The sequence below is a fragment of the Alligator mississippiensis genome, chromosome 4 (assembly GCF_030867095.1).
Source record: "Alligator mississippiensis isolate rAllMis1 chromosome 4, rAllMis1, whole genome shotgun sequence".
NCBI lineage: Eukaryota > Metazoa > Chordata > Crocodylia > Alligatoridae > Alligator > Alligator mississippiensis.
The window spans coordinates 248856262-248869183 of NC_081827.1; the positions used below are offsets into that span (position 1 = coordinate 248856262).

Genomic DNA, 12922 nt, shown 5'->3' on the forward strand with positions numbered 1-12922 from the left:
TCTCCTGGATACCATGGCATTATTCCCTACCATGCATTTATCAGGATACTGTTCACTCTTAGACTTTTTTATAGGTCGCAAGTGACATGCTTGCTGCAATTTCTCTGGAAAGCTTACTCCACAGATATTAGTTTCACTTAAACGTATTTCCTGTTTTTTTCCAGCCTTATTTTCTCTCCTCTTCATTTAATGCTAGTACTCCTAGATACAGCTGGTCAAAAAGAACTGGAAGTATCTGTATTTATAAAGTGTCCCAATCCCTCCAAATTTGAAACTTCAAATAAAAAAAATGTTGTTTGACTAATTAGATACAGTTCTACTGGTAGATATGTTCCTTTGGATCATCCTAAGAGCTACCTTAGGGCTACTTCCTGCAGTCCAGAGGCCCGACTAATTCAGAAATACTAGTTCAGATCCCACTACTGAGTACGTATAATTAGGGTTACTTTCCCCCAAATTTGCCAATGTTGAATTCCCTTTGCTTCTTTGCTATCCACAATTTAGTTGTGTGGCACCTTTCTGTAACTCTTCACCATTTGCTTTGGATTTGACTATCAGGAATAATTCTGTCACTAGCAAACTTTGCTGCCTCGCTATTTACTCCCTTTTCCAGATCATTTAGGATCATGTTGAACAATAAAGGTGTCAACATGGACTTCCGGGGAGGCCCTGCTGTTTACTTTCCTTTGCTGGATAAATGCCTGTTTAGTCCTATCCTTGTTTCACCAGTTTTCCACCCAGGAAAGTATTTACCCTCTGATCCTGTAACAGCTGAGTTTCTGGTGTGCTGTTGTATCAAAACTTAGAAAATCCAAGCATACTATAATTAACTGGATCCCCTTATCCATATACTTCCCAACACCCTCAAAGACTGGTAAAATTTTCCCTTTACAAAAAATCCCCCACATGCTCACACATTTCCTGGACATCATAATGACCATGTCCATGTGCACTAATTCTATCTAGTATTATATCTTGCACCAATATGCTAGCAACAGGAATTAGACTTGCCCGTCTGTAGTTCCCTGGGACACCTCCGGGGTCTTTCTCATCCTGGTAGCCCTCCCCTCCTCTGGCAGCGAGAGCGATTTGAATATTTTTGCTAATGGCTCTGCAGTTTCGTTGCTGAGCTCTTTGGAACTCTTGGCTGAAAACCATGGGAGCATGGTGACTTGTTCATCAGTTTGGTCTAAAACTTCACCTGTTGTCACCTCAAGTTAAGACACTTCCTCATATTCAATCAAGTAAGAGGGATGGATCTGGTGCAGGAATCTACCCAACCTCCTCTGTGGTGAAGATTGATGCCAAGAATTCAGTTAGCTCCTCTGCCAGGGCTTCCTGCTTCTGCTGTATTTTGCAAAAACCAAAACAAAACCTGCTTTTATGTCATTAGCAAGATGCTCCTCAAATTCTCTCTTAGCCTGCCTTGCTATGGCTTCATATGCAACTGGCTAGAGCAGCGATTCTCGAGCAGGGTGCCGCATGGGGTCCTTTGAAGGGTGCCACAGGACATGTGAGAGGATAAGGGAGGCGGGAGGAGATACGCAGATAAGGGCAGGCTCAGGCTTCCTCTGGCTGGCGGCAACCCCTGCCCCCACTGCCTACCCCTCTGTAATAAATAAATCAGCTTGTGAAATGGGGTACCACTCAATTAACCAATTATGAAGGGGTGCCTAGAGTCTAACGAGGGGTGCCTGGAGTCTAAAAACATTGAGAACCACTGGGCTAGAGACCACACATCTGTATTCCTCACATGGGCATGACTTCCTTTTTTTTGAACGATGCTTTCTTGCCTGTAACAGCTTCCCTAACTACTATTAAACTATGTTCATTTTTTTCTGGACTATTTAGTGTCTTTTTAAAATGTGTGATATACATTTCTTCTGACCCTCTAACACTGTTTTTAAAACAGTCTGTAGCCATTTTGGCCTCACCTTTTAGTTTCTTTCAAACGAACATCCTCATATTCATGGCATTTTCCTTTGTGAAGGTTAAATAGTGCCATGCTGCACTTTTTTGGGGAGCGGGGAAGGAAAGGAGGGTTGTTCTTTCTTGCAAGGATGCTGAATTTGAATATATTATAGGCACGTCTATTATGCTTGAATCAGGTCCCATTTACTCAGGACCAAATCAAGAGTTGCTAATCCTATTGTGGGTTCCAGAACTAAATGCCTCCTTTCCACCCTTGGTGTTTATACCTTTTAGAGACTTCTAGAGAGTTATTTTCCCTACTTAAGTAAAACCACGGTGCAGCGCTTCAGTACTTGCTGATGTTCTTCTCCCCCCAGTTTATCCCATCTCTCTAGTGTTGACTGAAGCTAATGCAATGGGGATAAATCTGGCTTATTGTATGGACAATATTGATCCCAGTGAAATACAACAACAGAGTAAAAACTTGGTTGCAGAGCTGGAATAGGAAGTATGAAGTGAAGAGTCACATTTTCATGCTAATTTCTATCAAGTATATAAATATTTCCTTTAAACATCAGATTATTTCCTGCAATCGATGCAGTCTGTTTTTCAAGATTCTTCAACAAACACTACACCACTTGATTTCTTATCTTTACTATATCGATATTTAAGAACCCTGCTATCCACATTTATCAGGTTTACAGAGGATATTCAAATAGTCGATGCTTTGTACATTATGCTGTAATAGTACGGTAAGTAAATAGCGTCCATGAACCGCACAGCTGTTAAGGTATTTTTTCCTCATTTACAAATATGAATGTTAAAGTTAATGAATGACTGACTGAATCATCGTGTAACTTAATCGCCTAGTATAAAACAAATAAGAAACCTGCTATTCTATTTTCTCATTCTGAATCTAGTCCCAAAGAACAGTAAGTCTATTAAGCAGTCCGTTGTATTAAAAGTATAAAAACCATTTTCAAATACTAATGCATATATACTTATGTGTATGTGACCTCTTCTAGGTTCCCCAAAGATGTCTTTCCTGAATATGCCCCTAGCTGTTTTTGCTGTGTTTTTACTGATCTGCACATCAAGTTCAGCTGAGGAAATGGTGGAAGAAGTTTGGAAGGCGCGTCTTAGGGATGTAGACAATCTGGAACTGGTAGAAAATGTGACTGCAATTCGCAATCTGAATGATGTTTTATCCAGGGAAGGTAAGAACAGCCTCTCTCTTTCCAGCTATTTCATCGATTCAAGACAGGATGAACTATAATGATAAATCTAATTCCGTCTCCTGTATTCATATAACCCATAGAATTTCACCCCTCAATATTACCCTTCAACGTTAATTAGTTCTTCCCCATCATGTACTGAATGTGATCAATGTCAATAATTGGTGGTTAATGACTGGCATATCTTTTTGAAAAATAATTAATATTGATTTAAATGATCAATTCTGTGATGAATTGATTACTTCTCTCAGTAAGACGCTTGACTGGTTAACAACAGACCTTACAGTTAAAAAGTATGTCTTATTTCTGAAGTTCTCCAATATTCAAGTATTCGATCTTGTTAAAATTTACATTTTCCAGGGGGAAAAAAATGAATACAACTCTCTGCACTTGTGTAATAAAATGTAAAGGAAAAAAAAGCTTTTGGGATCACTGGCTTTTATTTTCCTGTGGCAAACGTCTAATCATTGTAGGCATATAATGAATATCTAAACATTAAGAATTTATGCTTGCTGCCTTAGAGGAGCATAATTCTCAACTATTATTAATGAGGAACTATAAAACACACTTCAAGTTTTATGCTCAAATTACATGGGGTTTCCAAACCCCACAAAAACATCTATTGGTATCTACAGAGAATTATATAACATGGTTTTATAAGGCAGCCATTGAGGGGGTGGAATGCATTTCATTTAAGAAAAGATCTTACAAGGAAAACCGTTCTACAGAAATTCCCCCCTCTCTGTTTTTAAAATATTTATGCATGCCACTAACAGAGTCCAGAAATAAAAAAAATGGTTTTCAAAGTTGGCATGGCTTGATGTTTTCAATCTCCTTTCAGAAACAGAGCCAGGGTTTCAATTTACAGTAATCCATTTCTTGTTTAAGAATGAATTCAGCTTTACAGTAGCATAATGGATTATGGCTTTCTCCTGACACTCGCATCCATTAATTTTCTCTATAGTCACAGTGGAGTATTTTACCAGTTTTCACTTCTGGAAACCTTTGTGCTGGTCTTAGAGCACAAATTAAGGGCGAGGTCCTTGCCTGGTATGAACTGGATTAGCTCTATTGATCTGAATGCGGATTTGTAGTATTCTACTTTGCCCTGAATAGGAATGGGGAATGTGTGGATTTTCTAAAAACAGGAAAATGTGGGGGAGCCGTGAAGGATCGAACTGATTAATCATTGTTTAGGGGGTTGTGGAGAGACTTCTATCCAATTCTCTCATGCTCTTATCATCAGTAGGAGTCACCCCACTGAAATCTATGCCATAAATCCACCAGCATAAACATAGTGCAAAGGATATCAGGCTCCAAGCAGCTAAAGGAATAAGGGAGAGAAACCAGCATGTAGGAGAACCAGGAGGGAAACCTTTGTCTGAGGAGTAGGGTGAAGAGAAGAGTTGTCTTTGGAGTCCTGGTAGCAGGAGATTTGGGAGGGAGAGACAAAGGTGGGCTAAGTGGAGCATGGATTGGGCTGGTCAAGTATTAACACGCTTGATAAAAGACTGACCTAGTCCGTAGCGCAATGCTCTTCTTCAGACAAGGACACTGTACAGCCTGGCAGGGTTAACTGAGTCTGTGCAGAGTGCCAAGACTGGAATAGTAAGTGCCTGAAAGCTATCCCAGAAGCGAGACACAATTTGTTATTAAAATTGCTATTTTGGTATAAGGTAGAGCTGAGCAAGTGCATGAACTTTCACATTATTCACTGGAACAGTCAAAGAATGAGGGATTATTCCACTTGGTTCTGGGTAGCCTTTCTTCTAGATATTTAATCCCTCACTGCTGCAACAGTCATTTGAATGAATACTTTGCCAAAGAACATAAAATTTACCCTAACAAAAAGCCTGTTGAGTGCTTTGCAAGCTATCCTAAATCAGTGTGAAAAGCAAAATCAAATTCAGTAGAAAATACAGGCTTTTGCTTCAGTTAGTTTTAGGCAATCGCAATAAACATAAATAGTTCAGTGGAAACTGCTAGGAGATGCAGCTTGGAAGTCAGGTTCTAGATGACAACTTAGACCACGCGTAGACGAAACGAGGGTCATGTATGCATGACACTTTAAAGCGGGCTAAATGCTTTTGCCCTGCTTTAATGGTGTCGGTGTTCGCATGCCTTGGCAGTGTATTGTGCATGAATTCCAGCCGCTGTAGGCAATTTGGCAGCATAATGCGCTTTAAATGACTTGGGGCGCAGCAAACTAAAACTCGTCCGAGGAGTTTTAATTTGCTGCCCTACAGCCATGGAGTGAAGCACCCAGCTCTGTGCAGCTCTGCAGGAAGCCCGTGCAGGCAGCCTGGCAGCAGCCTGGGAAGGCAGGCTCCGCCCAAGAAAAGTGGTGAGCGTGATTCCCCTCCCTGCCCCCGGAGCCTGCCTGAGCTGCGTGGGGGCCTGGTGCTGCCTTCTGCAGCTGCGGTGCCCCCTGGGACCACCCAAGCCAGGTGCCTGCTGCCAGGTGCCACCTGGCTGGGGAGGACTACCGCTGCAGTGGAGGGAAACACTGCCCACCCCCCTGCCCCCTGGCTCAGGGACCACTCAGCCCACCAGCAGCTCACCATCCCCTCCCCAACACCAGAGAGGCAGGTAAGTATGAGTGTGTGCATGACAGGGGTTTCATACATTTCATAGACATTAGGGCTGGAAGGGACCTTGGAAGATCATTGAGCCCAGCCCCCTGCCCCAGGGGCAGGAAGTCAGCTGGGGTCAAAGGATCTCAGCGAGATAAATGTCCAAATGTATCTTAAAGGAGTTGAGAGTAGGTGCTTGCACCACCTCCAGCGGCAGTCTATTTCAGGCCTTGGGGGCTCGGACAGTAAAGAAGTTTTTCCTTATGTCCAGCCTGAAACAGTCTTGGAGGAGTTTGTGACTGTTTGACCTTGCCACCCCTTGGGGCACTCTGGTAAACAGACGTTTCCCCAGATCCTGACGTACCACCCTGATGTACTTATAGGCAGCCACCAGGTCCCCCCTGAGCCTGCGCTTTTCCAGGCTGAAGAGTCCCATGGCTCTCAGCCTCTCCTCATAGGACCTGTTGTCCTGCCCTCTGATTTTGTGTGTGGCTCTCCTCTGCACGCTCTCAAGCTTCTCAACATCCTTCTTGAATTGCACAGCCCAGAATTGGATGCAGTACTCCAGCTGCAGCCTCACCCTAAATAAAAGCAGTGAGTTTTCAAATGCTTTCCACACTGCCAAAGCATGCAAACCATTTTAGGGCCCCCATTTTGTCTACACACACTCTTAGTGATTGCTACCTAACTTTAGCTGCTCTCCTTAAGACTTGATAGAGGTAGCAGCATTGGAAAGCCAGGAGAAGAAATGACTCCAGCAGGCAGAGACAGTCACCGCTAGGGACAAGAACAGAAGCAGAACAGTACCTTCAAAAGAAGTGATCACAAAATGCCAAGTGTTTTGTCTGAAGTGGCACAGACAAAACACTGGGGGTCTTCAAGAGGAGGCATCTGGCTGGGGTCATCTGAACCCAGCACTCTTTCCTGCCTATGCAGTGGGTCGGACTCGATGATCTATTGAAGTCCCTTCCGACCCTAACATCTATGAATCTATGAAATATTTTCATTTTCATCCTCTTAACAATAGCCAAATAATTTTCAGTTAAACATGTTTAAATGTTTTTAAAATTGTTTATTTTCTGCCATTTTTATTGCTTCTCCTTGAAAAAACTGGGGGAAAAAAAAAATCAATAAAATATTTTCTAAACAGTCAACAGGTCATTTCTCATCCCAAAAATATCTTAACAAAAAAAATTGAGCAATTCTCCCTTTTCGGACAATAAGCCCTTCATTTTCAAAAGAAAGGTGAAGGGATCACCAGCGTTTCAGGTTGAAAGGATGTCACCTGGGGAATGAAGTTCCAGAGCGGTCCCTGAATGACATGCAATGGTTGGCACGGGAGCCAGCAAACAGTGCAGCCATGCAGTGACCCCGCAAGGAAAAAGGCAAAGAAACCTAGTAAGGGGAAGAAACAGCAATCTAGCTGGAAAATTCTAGTGACAGAAATGAAATCTGGCAGGAGCCAGCAGGCCTGCGCTTCCTTGACTAACCCAAATTACCAGTGTAAAATGTTCTAGATATTAACTACCTTTTGCACATGTCTTTTAATATTTCACGTACTGCGCAGTTGAAACTTCATGAACTTCGAAAGGGAGCTTAAAAAGATGCATGGTTTCACTGTAGCGCTCTGAGCACTTCTGTACCCTGGGCTTAAAATAAAGTACAATCCTCATTGTGAGAAGAACAATACTCAGCACTTCCACAGGGCAGATGCAAAGTTTAAAGAGGCCAACCGGCAAACTACCATTGACACAGTGATCTTTGCAAACCTGCAGTCCTTTACACATCACTGCACAGATTAATCATCTTAATTAGTATATGTGTTTTCTATGGTGTATGCAGCAACAGGAGTCTGGGTGTACAGCACAAGGAACACCGTTCCCCCTATCGTTCACTTATATTGAAAGTACCCTGCTATAAGAAGATCATTTAAAGATAGGAGATCATAGGGTCACAAAAAAAGCACCTGCTTTCTGCAGAAAATACCAATTTAACATGAGCAAATCCAGGTGTTTACCTTGAAATGCCAGATCAGTGCCTCGGGGGGCACTTGTGCTCTCATTCACCAATTTGGCCATGATCCTTTCTTAACATGTGCTGGTCCCCCTCACCAGGAGGGGGAGACCACAGTGCATCATGGGAGATGTAGTCTGACCAATAAGATAGAACCTGGCCATGGATGGGCCTCTGATTGGGGATATTTTGGCTTTCAACTGTAATGTTCTAGATTTCCTTTTTTCTGCCTGAAATGCAACAGTTGATTTTTGGGGGGGGGGGGGGGGGGGGTGTATGTTCCTAACAGCTTTAATTATTACCTCTGTTTCTTATAGACTTGGGGCACAGACTGAGAGGAAAAAAGTGCCCCCCAGATTATTCACCAAGCATTTTCATGTCTGCTTTTGGCATGTGAGATGAGCTCCAGCCACCTGCCTTTATGATTATTTTATTCCTTTTCTTCGTGTGCCCTTCATCATCTGAATTTGTCACCATCAAATTCAGCCTCTAGCTCTCTTCTCTACAGTCCTCCCTCTCTCATGGGACCCCAAATGTTTTTTTTTGTCCAAGGTTAGCAAATTTCTAGTTAATAGAACATAATGTCTTCCAGCAATACCTGCTAACAGAGGCATCGCCAGTCCATTTAAAGGAGCAGAGAACTTCTTTCTGCTTGTGGCAGCTCTCAGCATGAAGTGAATTCTTTGCAACAGCTCCTTAGATGAAAGCCGGCTGTCGCCAGCTGCAATCCATGCAGGAAGTTATAATTTGATTCATGTCTGTTAATTTGCTCCTTCCATGCCAGTCACACATGCTGGCTGTCATGACAGGCATTGCACAGCTGCTATTGCTATAGGCAGTGGGCAAACAGTCTCAGCTCCTGATATTGCCTCTTTCCAACCTGAGCTCCGCCAGCAACTTAATGGGCCCCACAGCTCAGCACACAGCTGCCTCAGTATTGAAGCTGGGTCTCTTTTAAATCGGATTTTGGATCGGGACATTCCTCGTTCAGCTGCTGCCCTCCACATCAGTCCCACACGCCACGGGGGCTATTCCATTCTCAATGACAGGGGACTGTGCTTGTGGCTACCATCTCCCAAGCTGATTTATTTCCTGAGAAGGAGTGAGCTCCATTAGCTCAGTTGCTGTCACAGAAGGGCTTTTTTTCATCTGGGCAGCGTGTTCCCATTTCACTTCACTAGAGGGCAATGGTTGACATATTCAACAAGACTCAGAAACTAACTGGAGTCCACTCCTCCACTTCTAGTCGGTCGATAACAGTGGTTCTCACCTTGGTTAGACTTGAGGAAACCCTTGGAAAATCCCACCTCTCACTCTTCCCTTGTTTTCTTGACTACAGAAAAAGAATAGAGCATTTTTTCTGTTGCAAAAAACTCAGAAAAAAACACTAGTGTTTGTAATGTTGTGGATTTCCCCTTTGAAATCTCTGGGTTCATCATGTTTGCACACCTAACAATGCTAACATGATGTGGCACCCTTGAAAGGATCTCAAGGCATCCCAGGGTGCTGCAACCCCCTGGTTTAGAATCAGTGGTCTAAAAGAAAGATGATCTGGCCTGAAGACTTACCGGTTTTTGTCCTGTTTCATCTAGGTTTAAAGTCGGAGCAGTGTTGACACATTTGAATCATTCTGTTTATTCACACGCAACAATTAGAAAGTACATACCTGCTGCTGCCGCCATCCGAAATGTGCCTCTTTTGAAACGGTTCCAAACTTACCTGCGTCCACACCCTTAGAGTAACCATCTCTGCACAGGGAAATGTGCTTATCTCAGTTATGAGCTGGGCTTTATTCTGCAATCAATCTCTGCAATGTCTATTGACTTCAAGGGGAATTCCCTATACCGGATTGACTGCAGTGCAGGCTCCATACCGTTCCTCGTAGCATATTGAGTCCATTCACCCAAACTGGGGCTGGCAATATTCAAGTCGGCTGTTTCTGCAGGAAATTGCTAGCTGACAAAGAAGGCTTCAGCTTTCCCTGGGAGAGGAAAGCAAGAGCCAAGCCATCCCAAAATGCGTGGGAATTGTTGTAGTTTCTGTTTGGACTCTGACTCTTTTTTGCAGCCAGGTCTCAAGGGTATGGGGATAGATGCAGTGTAAGAGTTCAGAGATGCAGGAATGTGATGGTTGATTGGCAAGAAACCTCTCCTAGGAAAGCAAGGTCATATGCCTTTAAAAGAGCAAAATTGCACTTACTGACTTGTCTGAGTCAAAGGTAGTTACCTGGACAGCAGCTGAGAGCTGCAACCATAGCAGGTCTTTGAATAGTTGAGGTCTGCTTGCAAAGCAGAGGAGACAGTAAATGCATTACCACCACCCTCTCTATACTACAGTGTTACATAACAGCGCTGCTTGCAAGCACTTTGACGAAAAGGCAATTCTAAGGGGCAAGCAACTGTATTTATTTATTTTTTAAAATGCCACATATACTTCCTTGCAGTTCACCTCAAGATAGCTTCATTGCCTCTGGGCCCTGTATCTAGCATGGAGCAACTGCTTCATACCAAACCAGCCCACATCCCTTCCTGGCCTAAGCACTTGGCGAGGCTTATCAGGGATGTCCAGCCGGCGGCCCAGCGCCGGCTCCTGCAGCCTTTACCTCCTCAGCTCCCTGCACGCCACACAAGTCTAGGTGCTAATCCCCTGAGCCGTCCCCTGCCCCTGCTGCTTTCACCCGCTCCCCCGTGGCGTGTCTGGGCCACCCATCCCTCCTCCAACTTCTGCTTCCTGCCACCACCCTAGGTTGGACTTAGAGGACTCCACTGGAGTCACGCTGGGGATCAACCTGATATAATGCTCTGGAGTTTATTCCAATCCCAGGTCTCTGTTGGACTCAGCTTTTGCATGCTAGCCTTGCCTTGCTATTAGACAGAAGCTCCTTCTGAGCACAGATGGAAAGCAATTAGCTTTTGAGTTTTAGAAGTCACTGGCCTTCATCTCCTTTTGTTCCCTAGCTTACCATTTGGTTTTCAAGAGGGACTGCGAAGAACTTTTCCAGATAGGCCACACCACGAGTGGCCTTTACATCATACGGCCTGAAGGAAGCCGCAAGCTCGTGGTGCAGTGCTACATGGATGGCTGCAATGGGTGGACAGTGATCCAGAGAAACAGCCACAACACGGAGATCACATGGACAGAGGCCTGGACAACCTACAAGTATGGCTTTGGCAACCTGGAAAACGATCACTGGCTTGGCAATGAGTACATCCACCTCATCACCAAGCAGAAATTGTACAAAGTGAGGATCGATTTAACTAATGTCAATGGCGTGGTACGGTATGCAGAATATGACAGCTTTTTTCTGGCAGATGAGGATGATTTTTATAAGCTTAAGTTAGGGATGTATGAGGGTACTGCAGGAGACTCTCTCAGCTCTTCCGTGACTAAAAACATGCACGATAACATGAGGTTTTCAGCTAAGGATCGTGATAATGACAGATCGAGTCACAAAAACTGTGCAGATGTGCATGGAGGGGGCTGGTGGTTCGACTCCTGTTACGATGTTCAGCTGAACCGCAAGGGGGGCCTTCACTGGCAAACCTTCTGCGACAGTAATTGCAAAAGCTCAGTTATTCTGCTGAAGCCCGTTCATATGTACTGTCACAGGGTTTAGAAGACTTGTCCATCCCCACAGACTATGATCAGGTGACCTAATGTAATACTTATCTGAAAAATAAAAGGTGAAATCATATCCTGCAGGCTCCAAGTTTCTCTGCCTTCCTCATGGCAAGGGATCTGGGGTCAGATTTTGATTCTACTGCTAACAGAGATGTCTATGCTGTATATTCAACCTCTCTGATGATATTCACTGCCTTCAACAAGGCAGCAAGACATATTGTGAATAGCAACCTAATAAAATTCTTCTTTCTTCAGCACGCTCTGTGCAGTGTTTTATAAGCCGAGTCATATTTCCGTCACACCACTTGATACCAAGGAAAAGAAAAACCATAAGCAATGATTTGTCATCAAAATGGTAGTAAATGAATAATTACCCTAAAAATCTGAGCACATGCAAGATGTCCCTGCTCTAGACAGATTATTACATTCCTGAGAAACATGAATATTCATACACACTAATTACAGGCCATTCCGGAGAAGGGGAATAACAGACTCCACGGCCACCCGTAGTCACTTGCACTAGTGCAGTCAGTGTAATATGCTACCACATCAGGCCAATAACGTTTTGCACTAATTTTGTGCAGGAAGAGATGACTCTGGTATACTCTACCAGAGTGAAAGGGTGCTGGCTGTTTCCACATTTCTGTACTGAACCTATACTAAAATGCACCTCTTCCACCAAACACCAGATGTACATTTAACTACACTCTCTCTAACAAATATCCTGGAGATGGTATCCAAGAACATTTTTTTTAAATTATATAACTTCCTTCCTAAAAAGTTTTCTACTTCTGCAGAACTATCCTCCCCTTCCTTCAGCCTAAGTGATCTCCAAGTTCTCTAGCATCATCCTATTTTTTCTTCCTCATACACACTTATAGCTCTTGCCAGTCATTCCTTATCTTTCCACCGCTTCAGGATTATGCACTACCAAGTTATGAGTACTCAAATCCTCCTACCAGCTCCCCATACCTCCAATTACCTTATGTAAAGTTGCATAAGGAAAAAAATAATTGTCACCTCCATAAAGGTTCCAAGTACACTTTGGAAAGAAAAAGAAAAAAAGAGATGAAGAACTTTGCTTCTTCCATGGAAGCTAAAAGGTCATTTTTTTTTTCGGTCTTAGTTTACCATCAGACAACAAGGTAGTTTACTTGTCCCCTAGGTTTTTCAGAAAGTAAAAGCTGTAGTGGCTCCCAAGGCTTTTAGCTACACCATTGACTGGGGATGAGGAAGTACAGCACTATACCAGCTGAACCAAAGTAAGCCTCAGTCAGTACCTATCAGGCACGTCATGGTTGACCCTAGTTGACCAGATGATGATCTGAAGCAGGGGCAGGCAAAATCCCGGATTCAGCCCACCAACTGATTGGATCCAGCCCATGGACAGGTGCCTGCAATGTGAATGGCTCCGACCCGTGGGTAGGCAGTGGCTCCAGCAGCCCTGTGATGCTGGGTGGAAGTTGCTGCTTCCAGCATTCTGGGAGCTGTCTCTCTCTGGGCCAGGGCTGCCACCAGCCCAGACACGAAAGCATGAACCCACCCACAGCTGTAGCATGCCCCCCACCC

The 12922-nt window shown here is 43.8% G+C and overlaps 1 protein-coding gene across 1 annotated transcript; it reads left to right on the forward strand.

The window, feature by feature from the left end:
* Positions 1–2806: 2806 nt before the first annotated feature.
* Positions 2807–11607, forward strand: LOC102574217 (fibrinogen-like protein 1-like protein). Its single transcript, XM_019480534.2, has 3 exons — positions 2807–2843; positions 2937–3128; positions 10690–11607. Exons 2-3 carry the CDS (start codon positions 2948–2950, stop codon positions 11346–11348), a joined length of 840 nt encoding a protein of 279 aa, XP_019336079.2. The 5' UTR covers positions 2807–2843; positions 2937–2947; the 3' UTR covers positions 11349–11607.
* The last annotated feature ends 1315 nt before the right edge of the window (positions 11608–12922 follow it).